The 20,038-nt window shown below is 33.4% G+C and overlaps 2 protein-coding genes across 4 annotated transcripts; both read left to right on the plus strand.

The window, feature by feature from the left end:
• Positions 1 to 10,501: 10,501 nt before the first annotated feature.
• On the plus strand, positions 10,502 to 14,931 carry LOC18045026 (transcription factor bHLH49). 3 transcript variants are annotated; one of them, XM_024185732.1, is made up of 9 exons: positions 10,503 to 10,807; positions 11,090 to 12,438; positions 12,586 to 12,813; positions 12,944 to 13,009; positions 13,117 to 13,185; positions 13,576 to 13,647; positions 13,736 to 13,936; positions 14,073 to 14,160; positions 14,240 to 14,931. In XM_024185732.1, exons 2-9 carry the CDS (start codon positions 11,524 to 11,526, stop codon positions 14,275 to 14,277), a joined length of 1,677 nt encoding a protein of 558 aa, XP_024041500.1. In that variant the 5' UTR covers positions 10,503 to 10,807; positions 11,090 to 11,523; the 3' UTR covers positions 14,278 to 14,931. The 3 variants fall into 3 exon arrangements, with proteins under 3 accessions (XP_024041501.1, XP_024041500.1, XP_006437828.1); XM_024185733.1 differs by having other exon boundaries at positions 10,502 to 12,438; positions 14,077 to 14,160; XM_006437765.2 differs by having other exon boundaries at positions 10,503 to 12,438.
• A 1,534-nt stretch (positions 14,932 to 16,465) lies between these two features.
• Positions 16,466 to 20,034, plus strand: LOC18045027 (putative pentatricopeptide repeat-containing protein At1g68930). Its single transcript, XM_006437766.2, has one exon. The coding sequence runs from the start codon at positions 16,629 to 16,631 to the stop codon at positions 18,858 to 18,860; it is 2,232 nt and encodes a 743-aa protein (XP_006437829.1). The 5' UTR covers positions 16,466 to 16,628; the 3' UTR covers positions 18,861 to 20,034.
• Positions 20,035 to 20,038: the final 4 nt, after the last annotated feature.

A 20,038-nucleotide genomic window follows, 5' to 3' on the forward strand; every position in this document is an offset into this window, starting at 1 on the left:
CGGTAATTAATTTTAAAAGTTCCTGCATCACAATATCAACCCAAGGACTTATTTTACAAAAATGAATAAGAGACCCTTTTCAATAAGAATCTAACTCAAGTGATTTGTTAGTGAAGCCTGAGTTATATGTTAAGCGGTTTAATAATTGTCACCTAGAAGCAGTTAAATGCTTGGTCCATAAGTCATTAATAAAATATTGCTTCTTAGGATACAAAGACTACCTAAATATTTTTGATAAGTTACCATGTATAATAAAAATGTATCACTATTTAAGGAGAAAGGCTTTTGACCTTCCTCCAATTCTTGTTTTTTACAATATAAATTGGAGATTGTTACTTTCATCGTATTTAACTAAAAAATCAATGGAATGGGATTAAGGCCATGAGAAAGCCATGCCAATAAGATTAGGATTATATTTATTACATCATATTTGTGCATAAATACTGATTAAATGGCATCAAATATAACAAATGTATTGTCATATGTAATTTCATTATTTATTAAAAAGATCCAACTAACTTATAGACGACTGTAATTTACTCCTCTCACATGAACAGTAATACAACGGTAGAGCTGTAAGTAATTTTATTATTTTTTGTGAGAGTAGTAAGTTACAGCATGCTATAACTTAGCATTTGACTTATTAAAATTTTATTTCATTTGACATTCAAAAGAGAATTTTGATCAAGTGCATGATGGGACATGTGACAAATTTTTATTGGTAAATTTGCGTTGCCATTGAAAACACAGCGCACACTATATCAGCCTTTCTCGTAACAAAACTTAAAATAAAATTGATGACGTTGTTGACCAATTAACTAAGGGCTTATTTGGTTGTTGTATTAAAGCCCCTCATTGTATTAATTTTACACAAATCCATGTTTGGCAAATAAAAAACTACAGAGCCACCACATTAAAAGCCCAAACTAATGCGACAACTGGTGCTTGTTTTTTTTTTTTTTTTTTCTCTCTCTCTCCCTTTTTGCTTTTACAACTGTCGCTGGAGTCCTGCTTTTTGAGTTTTTCTTTTTTACTTTTTGAGTTTTGCTTTTTGACTTTTACTTTATAATAATAATAATAATTATTATTAAATATAACTTTTAATTTAATATTATTTTTATATTATAATTATTAATATAAATTAATAAAGATGTAATTTATTATTCAATATTATTATATTATATTATTTTTTTACATTATAATTTATTATAACTAATAATAAATAGTTAAATATGAATAAATTTGAATAATATTAATTTAAAATTAATAATAATATAAAATATTAATACAATTTAAGTATATTAATGTACTATAATATAATATAATATAATATTTAATTTAAATTAATTAAAAAAATTATTACAGTACAGTGTAGTACCAAACATTGTACAGTATTATTATAATACAGTGCTAATGCAATACAGCATAATACAATACACCAGCATTAAAATAATACAATACAGCATAATACAATACATGTACCAAACGCACCCTAAATGAACACAAAAGAAATACACAAAAAAAAAAGAATAATTAGGTCATAAGATTAAAATACAAAGTGTTTCAACTACACTTATTATTATGGGTGCATTTTAACAGTTTATATTATTGCTTTTATGCTAACCCATATTTAGTTGCAACTTCTGGTTACATTGCATAGCATTAAAAAGATGATTAATATAATGAAAGGTGTATAAAATAAACCTACTGGGGGTAGAATTTAGGCTATATTAGATTAAAACGTTATATGTATTTTAAATATAACCATTTAGTTTTTATTATTTAATAAATTATAATAAATTTAAATCATGAAAACAGTAATTTATATTTATATTTAAAAAATTAACCTTAATAATGATGTCAGACAGTAATAATAAATTTAATATTTAATATTATATTGTTTTGTAGTATAAAATAATTTATATGACATTATTATATAATGTCATATATTATTGCTTTTTTACGATATAATATTTAATTATACCATATTATAATATGATTGAACAATATTACAATAACTAATATACAGAAATCAATTATATTATAATAGAATATTATTAATAATATAATATTATAATATTTATTCAATAATAGTATATTATGAAATCATTTTTATGTTGTAGTAATTGATATATAAAATAATTATTTAATACTGGATTTAAAAAATTAATAATAAAATCCTAAAATATTAATAATATTATTTTTAATCTTAACATTAATGTAAAAATAATATTATTGTATATAATACAATATCATATTACATCAAACATAGGATTACATTACAGCTTAATGTAATGTATCTTAATGTAATATATTATAGTCAATACAATTAATCGCACTCTGTATTTCTTTTTTGGACGTCGAAACTATGATATGGGCTTGGAATTACACACATGGCCTGGATAGAATCACTCGTTTATCTTCGTTGGGCTTCGAGATTTGGCGGCAACTTGCAAGAAGCACCTAACATATGGACCTAATTCTTGTGTTTCGGGTTAATTTTAAAAGCACTAGGGCATATTGTTTGTTTGTTAAGCAAAATGTGGACTGAGGGTTTGTGCTAGGGCGATGTTTAATTAATTCTACTAATGTACTGATTCCATATTCCCATTTCGGATTGAAAGATACAACAATTCGATTGGAAAATGGCTTACACTCATCAACCAATAATCTTGACAAGAATCAATTTTCCTTTTGTTGCCAAACAAGAAACTGGGTTTGGACTTTGGACCACTATATTTGTGGGTTACAATTACATGTTGGCCATAAAATGGGCCCATAAAGTACAGCTCCTTTCAATTAAACAATCATTATTTTTAATAGGAAATATTACTCTGGGGAGCTATTATTTTAGTGGGTGGGTGGCTCTTATCACCCTTTCAATTTCTTAAAAAGATAGTTTAACTACTTTAGTTGACGTATATTTGTTTCCAATCCGTTTGTGAGTGGATAGATCTCTCCTGACAGGTCTATTCCTTTCGCTCGTTACTTCAATTGCTTATGGGAATAGATTTATACCTTGTTGAGAGTAAATTTCTCCTTTGGAGCACATTTATCCTTCGTAATCTATTTGTTTACTTACTGATCAAAAGATTAGTTTCGACAAATTTGTATTGCAATATAATAAAAATTTTAGAGAAAAAATAATTTTTAATAACTTATTAATTCTCATTCCAAAATTTTTAAATTTCTCATTTATTATTTTTTCTATTCTTGTCACTTATTTTTGTCAGTACCTTTTAGAATACTTGAAGTAATGGAACCAATTATAAACTGAATTTTTACCAATATTTAGATCACAGATAAATAGAAATTTTATGGATAGGACCTTTTGGATTACTAATTTAACCACACTCATATTTAAAATTTGGGCCTTATTATATTGGAACATCTCCAATGTAAAACAACTGCATCAATTATTAGATGCATATTGTTATAATTATTTCAGATTTTTCACGTGTTTTCAACCGTTGATGTGGCTACTCTACATTAGAGCATCTCCCACGTAGCCGCAGGCTTAAAATTATTTGGTGGTTATCATTTTCAGTGATGAAACACTAAATCCACCAATTCCACTGCTATGATCTGGCCATGTGAGCCAGTCAAGGTTTTGGGACACGTAGCCATGGAGACTCCTCCCTTTTTGGCACATGGAGTTGAGTCCAAGGACTTAACCCTGGCTAGTGACAGAAGATACGGAGTTTAAAATCTTAAATTTAGCCTTTGAAAATATCCCGCGTATGCAATTTCTTGTAAGTCACTATAAAAGCAACACCGTTGAAAATTTTTTTTAAAAAAAAAAAAAAAAGGGGTCAATTTCAAAACCTTTTTTGGAATGTCCAAAACATAAAAAACTCTGCCATCAACACTCAAGAAATCCTAAATATAGAAGCCAATTGGACACTGTTCTCAAATCTCAGCCACTCAACCATTGCAGCAGGAAATTAGTAAGAAAAACGTGCTTTCAAACAACACTATTTATCTCATGCCTTAAAAATAATAACACTGAATATCATGTACAAAAGATTTGAAGGGCTTTTCTCAACATGGGTTTGTAGATTCTTTTACAAAATAACATCAAAAATGTAATGGAGAAGATGATGTCTTTTTTTTTTTTTTTTAATTTTTTCAGCTTTCTAGACCCATCATCTCACTTGAAACTCGGAATGGATGTTTAACTAATTTTAAGTGCCTAGGTACACTTTGCGAAATTTGGCGTATGGTTAGGTCAATTTTTGCTTCCTTAGATTTGGTGGGGACATACATTTTCCGATCAAAATTTGTTAGGTTTCATCTCATCATAAGTAACTATTATCACTTAAGATTTGTTTCCAGTCAATGATTAAGATAGTTTTGTGGATAATTTTCCATGCATCATTAAATTGGTTCCATGTGACTCATATTCATAGAGGAGAAAATAAGATTGCTAATGTTTGGGCTAATTTCGACCTATATCGATTTTTTTTCTTCTTGTTTTTAAACAATAATTACTGAAAACAACTATTAATAAAATATTTTTTTCATTCCAGAAAATATTCATATGCCAATCAATTACCCAAAGTATATATAATTATCACAAAATAAACTAAAAAGCTTACACTTCTCTTTGCGAGATTCTAGCTAACAAAAAGTGAGATTTAATAATGTTCAAATTTTTTTTTTTGAATTATGTTATACAGATATTGTTACTGATATTATATCAGACATTACAATTACAATATTTACAATCGTACCAAACAACATGGTCCACCATCATACATTAACACACTGAAGTATTTGCCCATATATTTTAAACACTCCCTAATATTCGAGGGGTGCGTACTCCATTCACATTTCGTAAGGAAGAGATTATCTCCATTCAATTAGTTGATAATTGAGGGAGTACTGAAACTAACATTCATAAAACTCTTATGGAGGTTGGAACTCTTGCACCGAAGGCCCATTGGTAATAATGTTCAAACTTAAATTTGAAGTGGTGGCACAAAATGTAAGAAAATGAGTACACATGCGAATCTTAGAACAATCAAAATTAATCTCGTAAATACTAAGAAAATTCCAACAATTAGTGATGGCGACAAATCTGAAAGAACCAGCAGTGTAGCTTGGTGAGCCATATAGTTAGGTTAAGTCTCTCCAATTGGATGGTGACCAAAAACCCTAAATAATGATTCTGTTTTTGAACTTGTATTTTAGAGAAATATACTTGATAAAATCCAACGACAATTTAATGACTCATTTTGCAAAGCATTTGTGCACTCCACATCATTGCCGATTTTTCTTTTGAGACAGTATTTTTAAAGATTTTCTTTTACGTAGATTATAAGTTAACAGTCATTTTCAATTTTTTTTTGTTTTGTGACAAACCATTTCACATGGCTGCTGCCTGAGCCTATTCTAGTGCATCCATTCATTTTCCAGATGGAGCTCTTTCGAACAACTCAACACAAAAATAAAGTTACTTTACACATAATTCAATTCATTTAAGTTACAGTTCAATTGAGCTGGGGTTTTTTCATTTCGTGAAGCTCATCACTCGTTGACAATATGACACTGTTTGCTTTGAATTTGAGTCAGCACGGTCTTACTTTTGGAAATTCGAAAAATTTATTTTACTGTTCAAGAAAGAGCTCTACGAATATATCTCAACAACTCTTCTTGATCACCGGGTGACATGGACTTTGACCAAGGGCGTGTCCATATTTGTAAAAGTGATGTTTATAATTTTAACCCCATAAAACATTTTATTATGGTTTGGCCTCTTTCTAACTTTATTTTATTTTTTTTGACATTTTACGCCTTGTTTTTACGTTATTATTTTTGAACTTTTTTCCCGAGCAATTTACTCCTATGATTTTCACCCCCATATTTCTAATTTTGGCCGGCCCCGCTCTTGATTCTAACACCTCCCCGTCTTGAGGTGTTGCACTTGCTTCTAAGGTTTTTATTATGTGTACTATATACATATTATGTGAATGAGGACAGTATAAAACATAAGCATGTACTTTACAGCACGAGGAAGAAACATATGGGGACCAGATTAGCTAATTAGGCCATGTATCCTACTGTTTAGTTGACATTTACCCTCCAATAAAAAAAAAACACACACACACACACATACATACATACATATACATACATACATACATTTTCAAACTAATCATTGTTTAAAAGTGAAAACATCTTGTGTAACCTAGTAAGAATTTGATTGGAACAATACCAGCTACTCTTTTATATCACGAATCTCCAACCCATGGGGTCCCATCATGCTACATTAAATTTCAAAGATTCACATGACTGAGTGATCACAAAAAAAAAAAAAAAAAAGTTTGATGGGAGAAAAAGAAGAGAAAAGTTTCTCACATTTCCAAGTAGCATCTTCCACTGAGAAAAGGTGAATGAATCTTTTGCAATTTTTGGTCTGTGAAAAAAGTGAACCCAAAAGGGAGCTCCTGCAAAAGTTTGCATACTATCATTCAACCTCCATCTCATATTGCTATGTTGCGATGATGTTTGCATGAAATTCACAAAACTCTTAATTTTGTCAAAGAAGAATCATTTAAAATTTTAATTTTAACGTCCTTTTGCAGAGACCCAACTGACATTAACCCCCTCCTCATATTAATTCAAGATCTTTGCATATTTTTCCAAGCCATATCTATGACCTAAACGTTTAAAGCATGCAGATTCAAGATAAAATGAGAGACCATGCCAAGCTAGTCAAACCAATGAGCTGTGAATGTGTGATACAGATGAACAATAAAAAAAAAGGGGTTTATGTTCAATGCACAACTGGGGAAGAACATTTGTATACCTAAACCTAATAGCTGTTAATTGTCGTACGTTTGAGTATTATAAGCCATTCTAAGAATACCCCTTACAAGCTTTAAGTAAAATACAAGATTTAATGCAATATTTAAATAGTGTAATTAAGTACAGTAGTTGTGACAATGGCATAATCTTACACAAAGTCTTATAGACGTGCGTCTCTTAATTGATTAAAGCCCAAACTTTAATTTATTTTGTGAACAACATTTTCATTAGCATGAAAGAATTAAAAAGAGAGAGAGAGAGAGAGAGAGTAATGATCAATGATACAGAGTCTTTGATTCAAGTTAAAGAATTCTAAAGCTCTGCTTAAGAGATCTCGAATCCCCAACTCCCATCCCATGTTGCTTTGAATGTATAGGATTTGGTTATTGCTTGCTTGGCTTTCGGTTTCCACAAAAAAAAAAAGCCATGCCAGTCATGAAACAGCCCTTCATTTTAATATGCTTATATGCAAATGGTTTTATATTTTTATTTATTATATGGAAATAGTACAGTTGGCAATAACCCAATGGCTGGTTTTTGGCTTTACTCACTTTCTTATTGGAGGAAAAATATTATCGAGGAATCTCATGCCCGTTTCTTTATTAGGGTTTAGCTTTTTCGCCTTTGGACTATACTATTGTACAATGTACACTAGAAGATTTCTTAATTAAAATTTTTGTTTTTGTTTTTCTTCTCAAACATACCTTGTAAAACCAACCCAATCAACACAAATGATTTTTACCTCTAACATGGCCATATTTAATTAAGTAAATTGCTTAGGGCTAAGTAAAAGATTAGGGTTTTATAAAATAAAGTGAGAGAGAGAGATTCCATTATTCTAAAGCTTAGGTCTTAGAGATTGCAAGTCCCAATGCCAACTAATAATGACATAAGAAAAAGAGAGAAAAGGGACAGTCCATCAATTATATAAAGTGGTAAAATATTGAAACAAGTTAACAGAATAATTATAATTATAATCTACTCTTTTTATCTTTTAGATTTTTTTATTATTCATGGATGACCTACATAATTAATTAGGCCTTTGTTCAAAGGAAGAGAAGAGCAGTTCCAATTTGACGAGTCAACACTCTGAGAATATCAGTGATATGATCACAGCCACTAGATTTGATTACCCTTTTCTAAGCAAGTCTCCTGATTTATTCTGTAATTAAGCCCATGTCGATCTTCAACCACCGTTCTGAAAATTTTGTTAATATTAAAGAATCTCTCAAAAGGGTAATCAAAATGGATTTAAAAACAAAATCTTGATTGTTAGCCTGTTGAGAAAGTTGCGAACTAAGTTTGAAAAACTTCCACCTAAAAAAACTTCTTGTCCCCATAACAATATGAACCTGGTTAGCAATCACTTTCGGTATCACTGTTTTATCAACAGCATCGCCAGTTCATTAAAAATTGTTTATTAATATTCAATCAAATGAGATGTCATTTACTTGATGTATATACATTTCAAATTGGATTCAATTCATTTTGATGTTCGGATAAAAGTTCAACGTGATGTATTAATCAGGTGATTTCTGATCAAATTCAATCAATCTAATTTATCATAATGGATAGCTTGTCAAAGAAGTGAAAAAGAAAGCAAAAAGAATACGGTAATGGACCAGATTGAACTGAAGTAATCAATTTGAAAATAAAGTTTGATTTAAGTGGGGTTGAAATAAAAAAATCAAAGCAAACGAAAAAGAATTTATTGAATTGCCAACGCAAAGTCTATTACATCGACCTCGATTTTGCCTAGAATCCAAAAGAGAGAATCTATTAAATTTGAAGGTTGGTTCTAAAATCAAATACATAAATTGTTCTTATCCTGCAAGCCTAACACTGATGTCAGTATGCGCTCACTTTGGATTTCATGTTACAGTTCACGACAATAATAGCAATATCAAGAAGGAAGGTATCACTTTCAAAAAGCAAATAAAAAAAGAAGGTATTAAATTTTCCAGTAAGAATTGAGAAATTCGAATAATCAATATAGCTAAGCAAGATTGGAAAAAATGAAAAAGAAGCTGTCCCTTTACTAATACGATAAGAGAACTGTTATATATACTTTGTACTTAAGAGATAATCCACTGCATAAATGATAATTGAGTGTTCTTGTTAATAATTGTTGTGGGTTTCAACTTTTAAGAACAAAGTATATGTGATTTGGTAAATATTTACTATTAATAGATAGTGAAAATATATAATAATCATAATTAATACAAGATGGATTTGAACATACAACTAACTATATTTGTGTTACTTCTCCAACATTTAGATTTGTGTTATTTCTCTATCATTTAGTTTTGAGTAATGATAGACATCTTAAATTTTTTTATCCCAAATTCCATCCTAAATTATATGCTATTCATTGATTGGTCAGTAATTCTTTACAAGATCTAAATTAATTAATTGTATAATCTTCACTAACCAATTGATGAATGTCATGTCATTTGTGATAATTTTTTGGGATAAATAATTTGAGATGTGTAACACTATTATTTAGTTTTTTTAAAGTGATTATTCACCAGTAGTAAAATTCTTCTTTGTTTGAAATGAGGTTCTTCAATTTTTACCTACAATAGATGAGTGAGATAAATTAGGTCAATCCCATAAATTTCTTTTAAATCTTAGTGTGAGGCTGTTTTGTTTCTCTTAGTTTTAAAGTTTCACAGTAGACAGAATCAATATACGTGTTGTAAGATGCTGTCCTAACTAAAGCTTGAGTCTTAAGTTTTGTCCTAAATTTTGTATTTAAGCCCCGTAAACCTTTACATTTTATACTTGATACGATGATGTATCAATATTTCTGGTCATTTCTTTTACCATTTTAATGTTGTACTTCTAATTTTTTTTTTTTCTAAATAATATTTCAGTCTAAAATTTATGCTATAAGTTGTTTTTTTTTCCTCTTTTTTTTATTCTTTTAAAGCAATTTCAGATAAGCATGCTAGAAAATTAAAGATGGAAAAGAATTTAAAAGTTACATGTGTTAGGTAAAAGTCAAAGGAACCTAATTCATGCAACTCACAAATTCTGCTTGCATAATAAATTAGATCAACCTTTAAACGTCCAGTAAAGCAAGCTGCCCATCTTGCACCGATTTAATACTAATATAATAATGGATTAACAGTTTAACACACAACATTGCACAATGCACATAATTTTTTAAAAAAAAAAATCCTTTGTGAAGCTAAAAAAAAAATGGAAAATTTAAGTTGTATACAATAAATGTATTTGTTTTCTTTTTCTCCAAGCTTTCACAGACTAACAGAACAAAAAAGATAGATAAGACAGTCAAGTTATCATACAATTGGATATAAAACAAATACAACTCTCCCTCAAAATGATACAAATCTCATGCTTAGAATCTTTATTAATAGATCAAAATTAAACTATAAGTATGAAAATGAGCTAGCTAGATTTTGGGTTCTTGACCAAACAAACTCTCCCATTAAAGCTCTCATTAAAAGCTCTGTTTCCGAGACAATAATCAAAGACAATGAAATAAACTACAAAAAAGACCTCCTCCCTTGCAAGAGTTGGCAATGTCAGAAGCTAGCTCAAACTGTTATAATTATCAGTTAAAAAATGACTCGTTAAACTAAAACACTCTAATTAATTAAAGTTGTTTTTAAAAGTTAAAGGAAAAAAAAGAAAAGTTGTTTACCTCTTTATAATATAATTTTAACAGTAGCAGTGGCGGTGGTTAATGATCAAAGAGCTCTCTTTTTTATGCAAGCGTGGGTATAAATGCAGGACCTTTGCCGTTACTCTTCCCTTTCACTCTCTCACGAATACCCATTTCTTTGATTTTGTTTTTCTCTTTAAAGTTTCGATCTTTCTGTGTGTGTGTGAGCGCATCAGTTCAGTTGTTGTTGAGCAAGAAAACAGGAGGTTCTTGAGGCAAAATTGAATAAAGTCTGTATTTTTATGAGATAAAAAAAGCTAGCTTGACTGGAAGGCAGAGCACAAAAAGTATAGCACAGAATCTGAAGTCAGTATATTTTCTCTAGCCACCACTTTTAGTTAGCTTTTTCTCTCTTCCTCTTTCTCTGTGTCTCTGGTAACTCTGACTAGGGTTTGAATGGGAGGGGGTCTTATTTATTGTACCGAAATCAATGTTACTTTCTTAATTGGCCGCTTCTTGTTCAGACTTTTTCAGACTTCCCTTCTTTGAAATTTATTTGATAGCTGCTCAAATTTGTGTTGTGCGATTTTTGTTACTACATATTTTCACTATTTTGTTAGGTCTATAACCTTATTAACTGTACTGTAGTGGGTCTGCTTGGGTCTGCCTCCTCGGTTAGCACAGACGCTTACTTTGTTTCATTCCTTCTGGGAGGATTGAGGCTTTCGAAGGAATATCTTTGGGACTGCTGTTAAGTTTCTTAAATTGTAAGTTTCAGACTTTCTGTTCTTTTGGGGTAAAACTTCTTTGTGAAGTGATAATTTAATATGTGTCTGGGAATTAGATAGTTTTTTTTTTCCTTTTACTTTGTGTTATGCTTTTCTTTTTCATATCCTCCCTTTAAGTGTCTTTGATCTTGGGGCTAATCTGATCTAGCCACTTGGGCTTTTTAGCGGTTGTCAATTTTAAAGGTTCCAATTCCCTTTAGTGAATTTCTATTGATTGCTTGCTGGTTGTTCAACCACAATTGTGAGAGAAAGCCATCTATTGTTGGTCACTTCTGCTGTTCTTGTTAAGGAGAGATGGATATGAGTGACAAGGATAAATTTGTGTTAGAAAAGAGGAATGATAATCCTATGGACTATCATTCACCTAATATGTCTTCAGACTGGCAATTTAGCGGTGCCAATCTTGCAAATGCGGCTCTAAATTTGGTTCCCACTGGTAATCCACTGGGAGTTGGTTCGTCTTCATGTTCTTCTGCTCCAATGGTGGATTCATTTAACCAAACCATTTGGGACCATCCTACCAACTCGCAGAGTTTGGGGTATTGTAATATTGATGCCCAACACAATGCAAGCTCTTCAAATGCTTTAGGAATTAGAAAAGGAAGTTCTGCCTCTTTGAGAAGTTGTATTGATAGACCACTTGATATTGGATGGAATCCAGCTAGTTCAATGATAAAAGGAGGCATTTTCTTACCAAATGCCCCTGGAATGTTCCCGCAAAGCTTATCTCAGTTCCCAGCTGATTCTGCATTCATAGAGCGAGCGGCCAGATTTTCTTCCTTCAGTGGTGGGAATTTTTGTGATATGATGAACACTTTTGGCACTCCTGAACCGACAGGCCTTTATTCTAGGGGTAGGGGGATGATGCAAGGGCCACAAGAAGTGTTTGCCGGTAATGGGTTGAAATCACTGTCTGGCGGTCAGTCTCAGAAGAATGAGATGAATGTGGCTGAAGTTTCTAAAGATGCTTCATTGTCTGTTGAACATGGAGCTAGTGATGGGAGCACACTAAAGAATGAAAGAAAAGGTGAGAGCCTAGTGAATTCTCATGGAGAAGCAAAACAAGGTGTTGGTGGGTCTGGTGGTGACTCTGATGAAGCTGAGTTCAGTGGAGGTGGTGGTCAAGATGAGCCATCTGCGGTAGAGGGAACCGGTGGGGAACCTTCTGCTAAGGGTCTATCTTCAAAGAAAAGAAAAAGGAATGGCCAGGTAGAAACCATTTTTTCCATCCTTTAAAAAAAAATCTTTTCAATTGTAACTTGTCTCTGTTTTTTTTTTTCCCTTTTTTCACATTTTTTTAATTATTATTTATTTATTTATATATATTTTTTTGGGGGGGGGGGGGTTTGGTGGTAGGATATTGAGTTTGATCAAGCCAAGGGAGGCCAGTCATCAGGTGAAGCTGCAAAGGACAACACTGAAAATCAACGGAAGGGAGATCATAAGCCATCCTCAACTGGAAATAAGTCTGCTGGAAAACAGGGAAAACAGGGATCTCAAACTTCAGATCCACCAAAAGAAGAATATATTCATGTCAGAGCTCGAAGAGGCCAGGCAACAAATAGCCATAGTCTTGCTGAAAGAGTAAGGATTTTACATGGAGCCCTTTCTTTTTTCATTTTTCTTTTAGTATTTCTATTTTTGTGAGCAAGTGTCTGGTTAAAAAAGTTTATAGTCTTGTGCAGAAATTGTAATTCGTTAATTTTGACTACAGGTGAGAAGGGAAAAGATCAGTGAGAGGATGAAATTTCTTCAAGATCTCGTGCCTGGTTGTAGCAAGGTTTGTTAATTGGATTTGACAGTTTAGGAAGTCCAATAAGACAAACTCTCAGCAGAATTCAGTATTATATTGAAATTCACATTATTTAAATTGATTGGTTTTTGCAGGTCACCGGCAAGGCTGTAATGCTGGATGAGATTATTAACTATGTCCAATCACTGCAGCGGCAGGTTGAGGTATGGGGAGAAAATTCCAAAAATTCCAATTTTCCCTTCTTTTTCCACATTTGTTGCTTGTAAATGATACAGCGTACTGCCAATTTGTTTTCGATGTAGCATGGACACTTATATTTCCTAAAAAATTTTGATGCCAATTTGTTTTCGATATGGCATGGACACTTATATTTCCTCAAAAATTTTGATGATGCATGGGTCGTGTACATTGCACTTGTGGTCTATGTCAATAAACCAGCATAATAACTTGTGGTTTATCGCATTAGCCCAGTGGCTTTGAGACTACCATAAATGATTAGTTAACTTCTTAGCAGAATATACTACTGTCTGAAACTTTTCATGGTTATTGATTGTGACCCATTTCTGTATCACTTCCTGTTTTATTTTCTCCAGTTTCTGTCAATGAAACTCGCAACGGTAAATCCGCGACTGGATTTCAACATAGAAGAGCTGCTAGCAAAAGATGTAAGTGATTTGGAGAGCATTTCAGTAATGCAAATTTCCTCGAGTATTCTTGCATTATCTTAGGTCTCAAGAATGTTTTCTTAAACAGGTGCTTCAATCACGAGCTGGTCCTTCATCTACTCTGGGGTTTTCTCCTGATATGCCTTTGGTTTATCCTCCAGTACATCAATCTCAAGCAGGACTCATGCATGGTGCTCTTCCTGGCATGGGGAACCCTTCTGACATACTTCGGAGAACTATTAACTCCCAGTTGACCCCAATGACTGGAGGATTCAAGGAGCCATCTCAGGTATCTTTCTATCCACAGTAAGATAATTATGAAGATGAGCTCCACAACCCACACCCCAATCCTTAATCTCAAGTGATGTAGTCTGCCTTTGTTTCTGGGTGATACAGTTGACCTTTCATTTGCTCTATTTGACTAGGTAGCCAATGTCTGGGAAGATGAGCTACACAATGTTGTCCAGATGAGTTATGGAACTAGTGCTCCCTCTGACAGCCAAGATGTAAATGGTATGATTTGTTAATTTCACTATTTTCTTATTTTCCAAGTTTTTTGAGATTAATAAAGAGTTCTCTACAACATTTGCAGGGTCTACACCACCGGGTCATATGAAAGTTGAACTTTGATAAATTTTTATTTGTTTTATGCCAATCGAACTGATACGGCCCCGTATATACCTTTGCATTACTGGCTTAAGATGACAGGAAAGCTCATGAGAGTTCCTTTATTGAATATGAAGGATATATAAGTAAACAAAGCTATTACCACGTTCCTGCTTCATCGCTATTTGTTAATTGAGATGCTGCCGAGATGGTACCAGAACTTGGGAGGATCGGTTCATAAACGAAGCTGGGGATCATCTCTTAAGCCTCGAGGATCCTCAGGTATTATGATGCAGCAGTAACCTTCTTGTTTTTCTGTTTAAACTATCAGTTGTGAAAAAGTGATGTCGTTCATGGGAATAGAATAGCTTAGAACATGTCCCATGTCCGGATCAAAGAATGTATAGATTGATATTCCAATATCTCATGAGATAGGTTGTAAACTTGTGGACAAGCAGGAGTCTCATCTGATACGGATATAATTTACAAAATAGCAGTGGAAGCCTCGAGTTCTTGTTCTGCTCAGAATTAAAAGTTGTATTTTCTAATTATATCTACTATCCATGACCAATGTAATGCTATCCTTTTCCTGTTAGTCCCATCGCGCCAAAAATTGTTATCTGATCCTGCCTAGCACCCATTGAATAATAACATGTGACGTATTTGGATTGTTGTTCATGGGATTCTTCATTTGACTCTTCTTCCAACTCTTCATATCAAGAAGAATCCTGAAGAGCCTGAGCTTGGAACTTGTGCCTAAATCAAGAGTGCTTCAGTTTAGCCAGCTATATTTACAGCTCACAATATTCTGTGTCATGGAAATCCCTAGAGGATAAAATTACACACGGAAAGGTGTATACTCTTTGACTGGATTATGCTCAGGATTTTTTTAATTGGAATTTGTCCGAGGGCGGGGTTATCAATCAATTCGAGAATCTGGTAGTGCATAAGATAGAAGCATATCCACTGTGAGATGCAAATAAAAATGCATGTGAGTTTTATGAATGGTTCATTCTCATTCTCATTCTGAGTCTAGAACAGGGAAAATACAAGCCTAAGAAGAAAAAGGGATGTTAGTCGGATTAACAGCCTGGAATCTGACCTCTCTCCATTATTAAACATAATGTGCAATCATTTGTATTTTAGACCAAAAATAGTTTCTATTTTCTTTTTCCCTCAAAATTAAAATTTATATTCTGTGACATTTGAGTGAAAGGAAATGGGGTTGTAAATGATGTCTTGATCCATGTACAAAATTAGTGAGTAGCCCTCCCACCAAAAGAAAAAACCCAAAAAATAAAAAAAATGACACTAAATTAAATTAAATTCAAACATACCCTTGATAGTCTGTCTATAGAGTAAAAATTAGTAATTTTTAAACAAAATATATTATATTTTGAATAATACGTAGCAATATCACTCATAACTTCGTTTATATTTTAATTAGTAATTTAGGGATCGACTGCGTTAGTGGCCGAGGACACGGTACATCTCAGTCTACGCAGCATCTAATAATTAAAAAGGGGTAATTTTTAAAAACCTCCCCTGAGGTTTGGGCTTGTTGCAAGTAGATGACGAGAATTGATTTATTTATAAAAAACCCCCTACCGTCAGTTAAGTTTAACATTGACCGTTAGTTGACCGTGCAAAGACAATATTACCCTTACCCTTAACAATAGTTTGTAAACGAAAATAACTAAAAAAAAAACCAAAATTATTAGCTATTTTACACTTTTTAAATTATTGATATTTTCTTAAAGTTTCTATAAAAAAGTTAAAATTAAAAAATTAAAAAATCCTCTTTAAATTATTGATATTTCCTTAAAATTCCTACAAGAAAGATAAAATTAAAAATTTAAAAATGAAATAGTCATAATCTTTAACTATTGATATTGTAAATTTTTAGAATTGACAAGGATAAAAATTATTCAAAAAATAGGGTTTGTGCTTTTTGCACCAATAATTTTGATTTTTTTTTAGTTATTTTCGTTTACAAACTATTGTTAAGGGTAAGGGTAATATTGTCTTTGCACGGTCAACTAACGGTCAATGTTAAACTTAACTGACGGTAGGGGGTTTTTTACAAATAAATCAATTCTCGCCATCTATTTGCAACAAGCCCAAACCTCAGGGGAGGTTTTTAAAAATTACCCAATTAAAAAGTCAACCGAAATTTAAAAAAAAAAAATGATGTGGCCATTCGACGGCGCCCCATGGGGTCGCAGTCGTCTAAGTACATGAACTGGATGGAGCCCATATGAACACAGTTTCCAGTTCGGGATCGTTTTGTTTTTGTTTTTGTTTTTGTTTTCTGACAACAAACTCGGTGGCAGTAAGGTTAAGAGCAGTTCCCGCCAGTAAGCACAACACGACACATGTCTTCACCTTCCAACCACTACGCTTCCTTGCTAAAACTCTGCTGCGAAAACAAAGACCAATCGCAACTCAAGAAAATCCACTGCCTTATAATCAAAACCTTGACGGACCCGGAAACATTTCTTTCGAACTGTCTCGTCAATTGTTACAGCAAAGTAGGCAACATTAAGTATGCACGCCGCCTGTTCGACAAAATGGCCCAGCCAAACCTTTTCTCATGGAACACTATTCTCTCTGCTTATTCTAAATCTGGCAATCTTTCCGAAATGAACAGTGTGTTTCATTACATGCCATTTCACGATGGTGTTTCTTGGAATTTGCTTATTTCAGGGCATGCTAGTCATGGTTCTGTTAACGACGCAGTTAAGGTCTATAACTTGATGTTGAAAGATGGGCTTGGTAATTTAAGTAGGATTACATTTTCAACGATGCTTATAATGTCTTCAAGTCGACGTTGCGTTGATTTGGGGAGACAGATTCATGGGCATATTTTGAAATTTGGTTTTGGCTCATATGTGTTTGTGGGTAGTCCTTTGGTAGATATGTATGCAAAATTGGGGTTGATTTATGATGCCAAGCGGGGTTTTGATGAGTTGCCTGAGAAGAATATTGTTATGTATAATACGATGATCACAGGGCTTCTAAGACGTGGGTTGGTTGAGGAGTCAAGGAGGTTGTTTCGTGGTATGAAGGACAAAGATTCGATTTCGTGGACCACAATGATTACAGGACTCATGCAAAATGGTTTGGAGAGAGAAGCTATTGATTTGTTTAGAGAGATGAGATTGGAAGGCTTGGCTATGGATCAGTTTACATTTGGAAGTGTATTGACTGCTTGTGGGGGTTTGTTGGCTTTGGAAGAAGGGAAACAGATTCATGCTTTTATAATCAGGAATGATCATAAGGATAATGTCTTTGTGGGAAGTGCTCTTGTTGATATGTATTGCAAGTGCAAGAGCATAAAATATGCAGAATCAGTTTTCAGGAAAATGGCTCGGAAAAATGTTGTCTCATGGACTGCAATGCTGGTGGGTTATGGCCAGAATGGATGCAGTGAAGAAGCTGTTAAGATATTTTGTAATATGCAGAGAAATGGGATTGAACCTGATGATTTTACTCTAGGGAGTGTAATTAGCTCCTGTGCAAATCTGGCAAGCTTGGAAGAGGGTACCCAGTTTCATGGTCGATCATTAGTTACTGGCTTAATTTCCTTTATTACAGTATCCAACGCACTTGTTACTTTTTATGGTAAATGTGGAAACATAGAAGATTCTCATCGGCTGTTCAACGAGATGAATGTCAGGGATGAAGTTTCATGGACAGCTTTGGTTTCAGGGTATGCAAAATTTGGAAAAGCCAATGAAACAATTGATTTGTTTGAAAAAATGCTGTCCCATGGTTTGAAACCTGATGAAGTTACTCTCATTGGAGTTCTTTCAGCTTGCAGCAGAGCGGGATTAGTGGAGAAAGGACGTCATTATTTTGAGATAATGGTCAAAGAGTATGGAATTAGACCAATTCATGATCACTACACTTGCATGATTGACATTCTTAGCCGAGCAGGAAGGTTAGAAGAAGCAAAAAGTTTTATAAATAAAATGCCTTTCCCTCCTGATACAATTGGTTGGGCCACCTTGTTGAGCTCATGTAGAATTCACGGCAACGTGGAAATTGGGAAATGGGCTGCAGAGTCTCTTCTGGAATTGGATCCCTATAACCCTGCAAGCTATGTCTTGCTCTCAAGTATCTATGCATCCAAAGGCAAATGGGACCATGTTTCCCAATTAAGGAGAACAATGAGAGAAAAGGGAGTGAGGAAGGATCCGGGATGTAGTTGGATCAAATACAAGAGCAGAGTGCATATTTTTTCAGCAGATGACTGGTCAAGTCCATATTCTGATCAAATATATGCTGAGCTGGAGAAACTAAACCGCAAAATGATAAAGGAGGGATATGTGCCAGATATGAGTTCTGTTCTTCATGATGTTGAGTTATCAGAGAAAATAAAGATGCTTAACCACCACAGTGAGAAGCTTGCAATCGCATTTGGATTGTTGTTTATTCCTCCTGGCCTTCCCATACGAGTGGTTAAAAACCTTAGGGTTTGTAGTGATTGCCACAACGCCACTAAATATATTTCAAAGATCACCCAAAGAGAGATACTGGTAAGAGATGCTGTCAGGTTTCATTTATTTAAAAATGGAGAATGCTCATGTGGGGATTTCTGGTGATGAGGTTCCCTGGGTGCCATAGCTGTTCTAAAAATTAAATATACAATCACATTTGGATTGTTGTTTATTCCTCCTGGCCTTCCCATATGAGTGGTTAAAAACCTTAGGGTTTGTAGTGATTGCCACAACGCCACTAAATATATTTCAAAGATCACCCGAAGAGAGATACTGGTATGAGATGTTGTCAGGTTTCATTTATTTAAAAATAGAGAGTGCTCGTGTGGGAATTTCTGGTGATGAAGTTCCCTGGGTGCCATAGCTGTTTTAAAAATTAAATAAACCTGGTATAGGTGAACGACCAAATCCAAGTATTACAGGGCATCAAATGGTGACCATGACACTACTTAGGATTCTCATCAGGACATTTGGGATCCATATCATTCCATAAGAACATCTTTGTTGGGTCATACATATTGTACACTTTTGATCTGATGATCCCAGCTGTCAAATTTATATAACAAGGAAATCATGACTATTGGAAAAGTTTGGTTAAAAGTTATTCACATAGTTTATAAGTGGGAAGGTAACTTGCTCTGTTCATTGTTCAACCCAAAAGAGTGGTGGCTTGCCTAGCACCAAGTCGTTTGCCAGCTTTTCAAATTTTGCTTTGATGGACTATTGGGTTTCTGAGGTAAGACATTAAAACTTTTATAATTTTCCTTTGGTAACATAAAGATGCATAAAGGTCAGCCTAATTCTGTGTGACACATGTTTATTACATGGTTGCGTGTGATTGGATCATGGTTCTGATGTTGGAAAAACCTATGGCGTATGTATGATGCACATGGAAGATCATTTCTTGCAGTATTTTTTTTAATTAAATAATGCGAGGATAAGGAGAAATTTCACAAACCCCACATTCTTCAAAATCGGTCATAGGCCAAAGCTCCCTCCACCTCTTATCATGAATTCTCCTTTTTCCATCTCTTCACTTTCTCTCAACTTTTTACTCCTTCACCTCTTAATAATATGAACTTTTGAAGAAATAGTAAGAAATAAGGTATGGGCATTGGACATTGTATCCTTCAATGAATTCTGAATAATGATTTATTGTTAGTACCCACATGTGATTTGTGGGATCCCATCATCCAATCCTGTGGGCTGGGAATTGAAAGAACCTAGCTGGTCTGGCTCACATCCAACTTCAAAGCACGTAGTTCCTCTTAACCTTTGACAAA

This window comes from Citrus clementina, unplaced genomic scaffold (assembly GCF_000493195.1).
Source record: "Citrus clementina cultivar Clemenules unplaced genomic scaffold, Citrus_clementina_v1.0 scaffold_4, whole genome shotgun sequence".
NCBI lineage: Eukaryota > Viridiplantae > Streptophyta > Magnoliopsida > Sapindales > Rutaceae > Citrus > Citrus x clementina.

Coding starts and splice junctions, on each gene's coding strand:
- LOC18045027 (XM_006437766.2), top strand. CDS start 16,629: ATGTCTTCACCTTCCAACCACTACGCTTCCTTGCTAAAACTCTGCTGC.
- LOC18045026 (XM_006437765.2), top strand. CDS start 11,524: ATGGATATGAGTGACAAGGATAAATTTGTGTTAGAAAAGAGGAATGAT. Junction 12,439..12,585: donor AAAGAAAAAGGAATGGCCAG/GTAGAAACCATT, acceptor GTTTGGTGGTAG/GATATTGAGTTTGATCAAGC. Junction 13,937..14,072: donor GATTCAAGGAGCCATCTCAG/GTATCTTTCTAT, acceptor CTATTTGACTAG/GTAGCCAATGTCTGGGAAGA.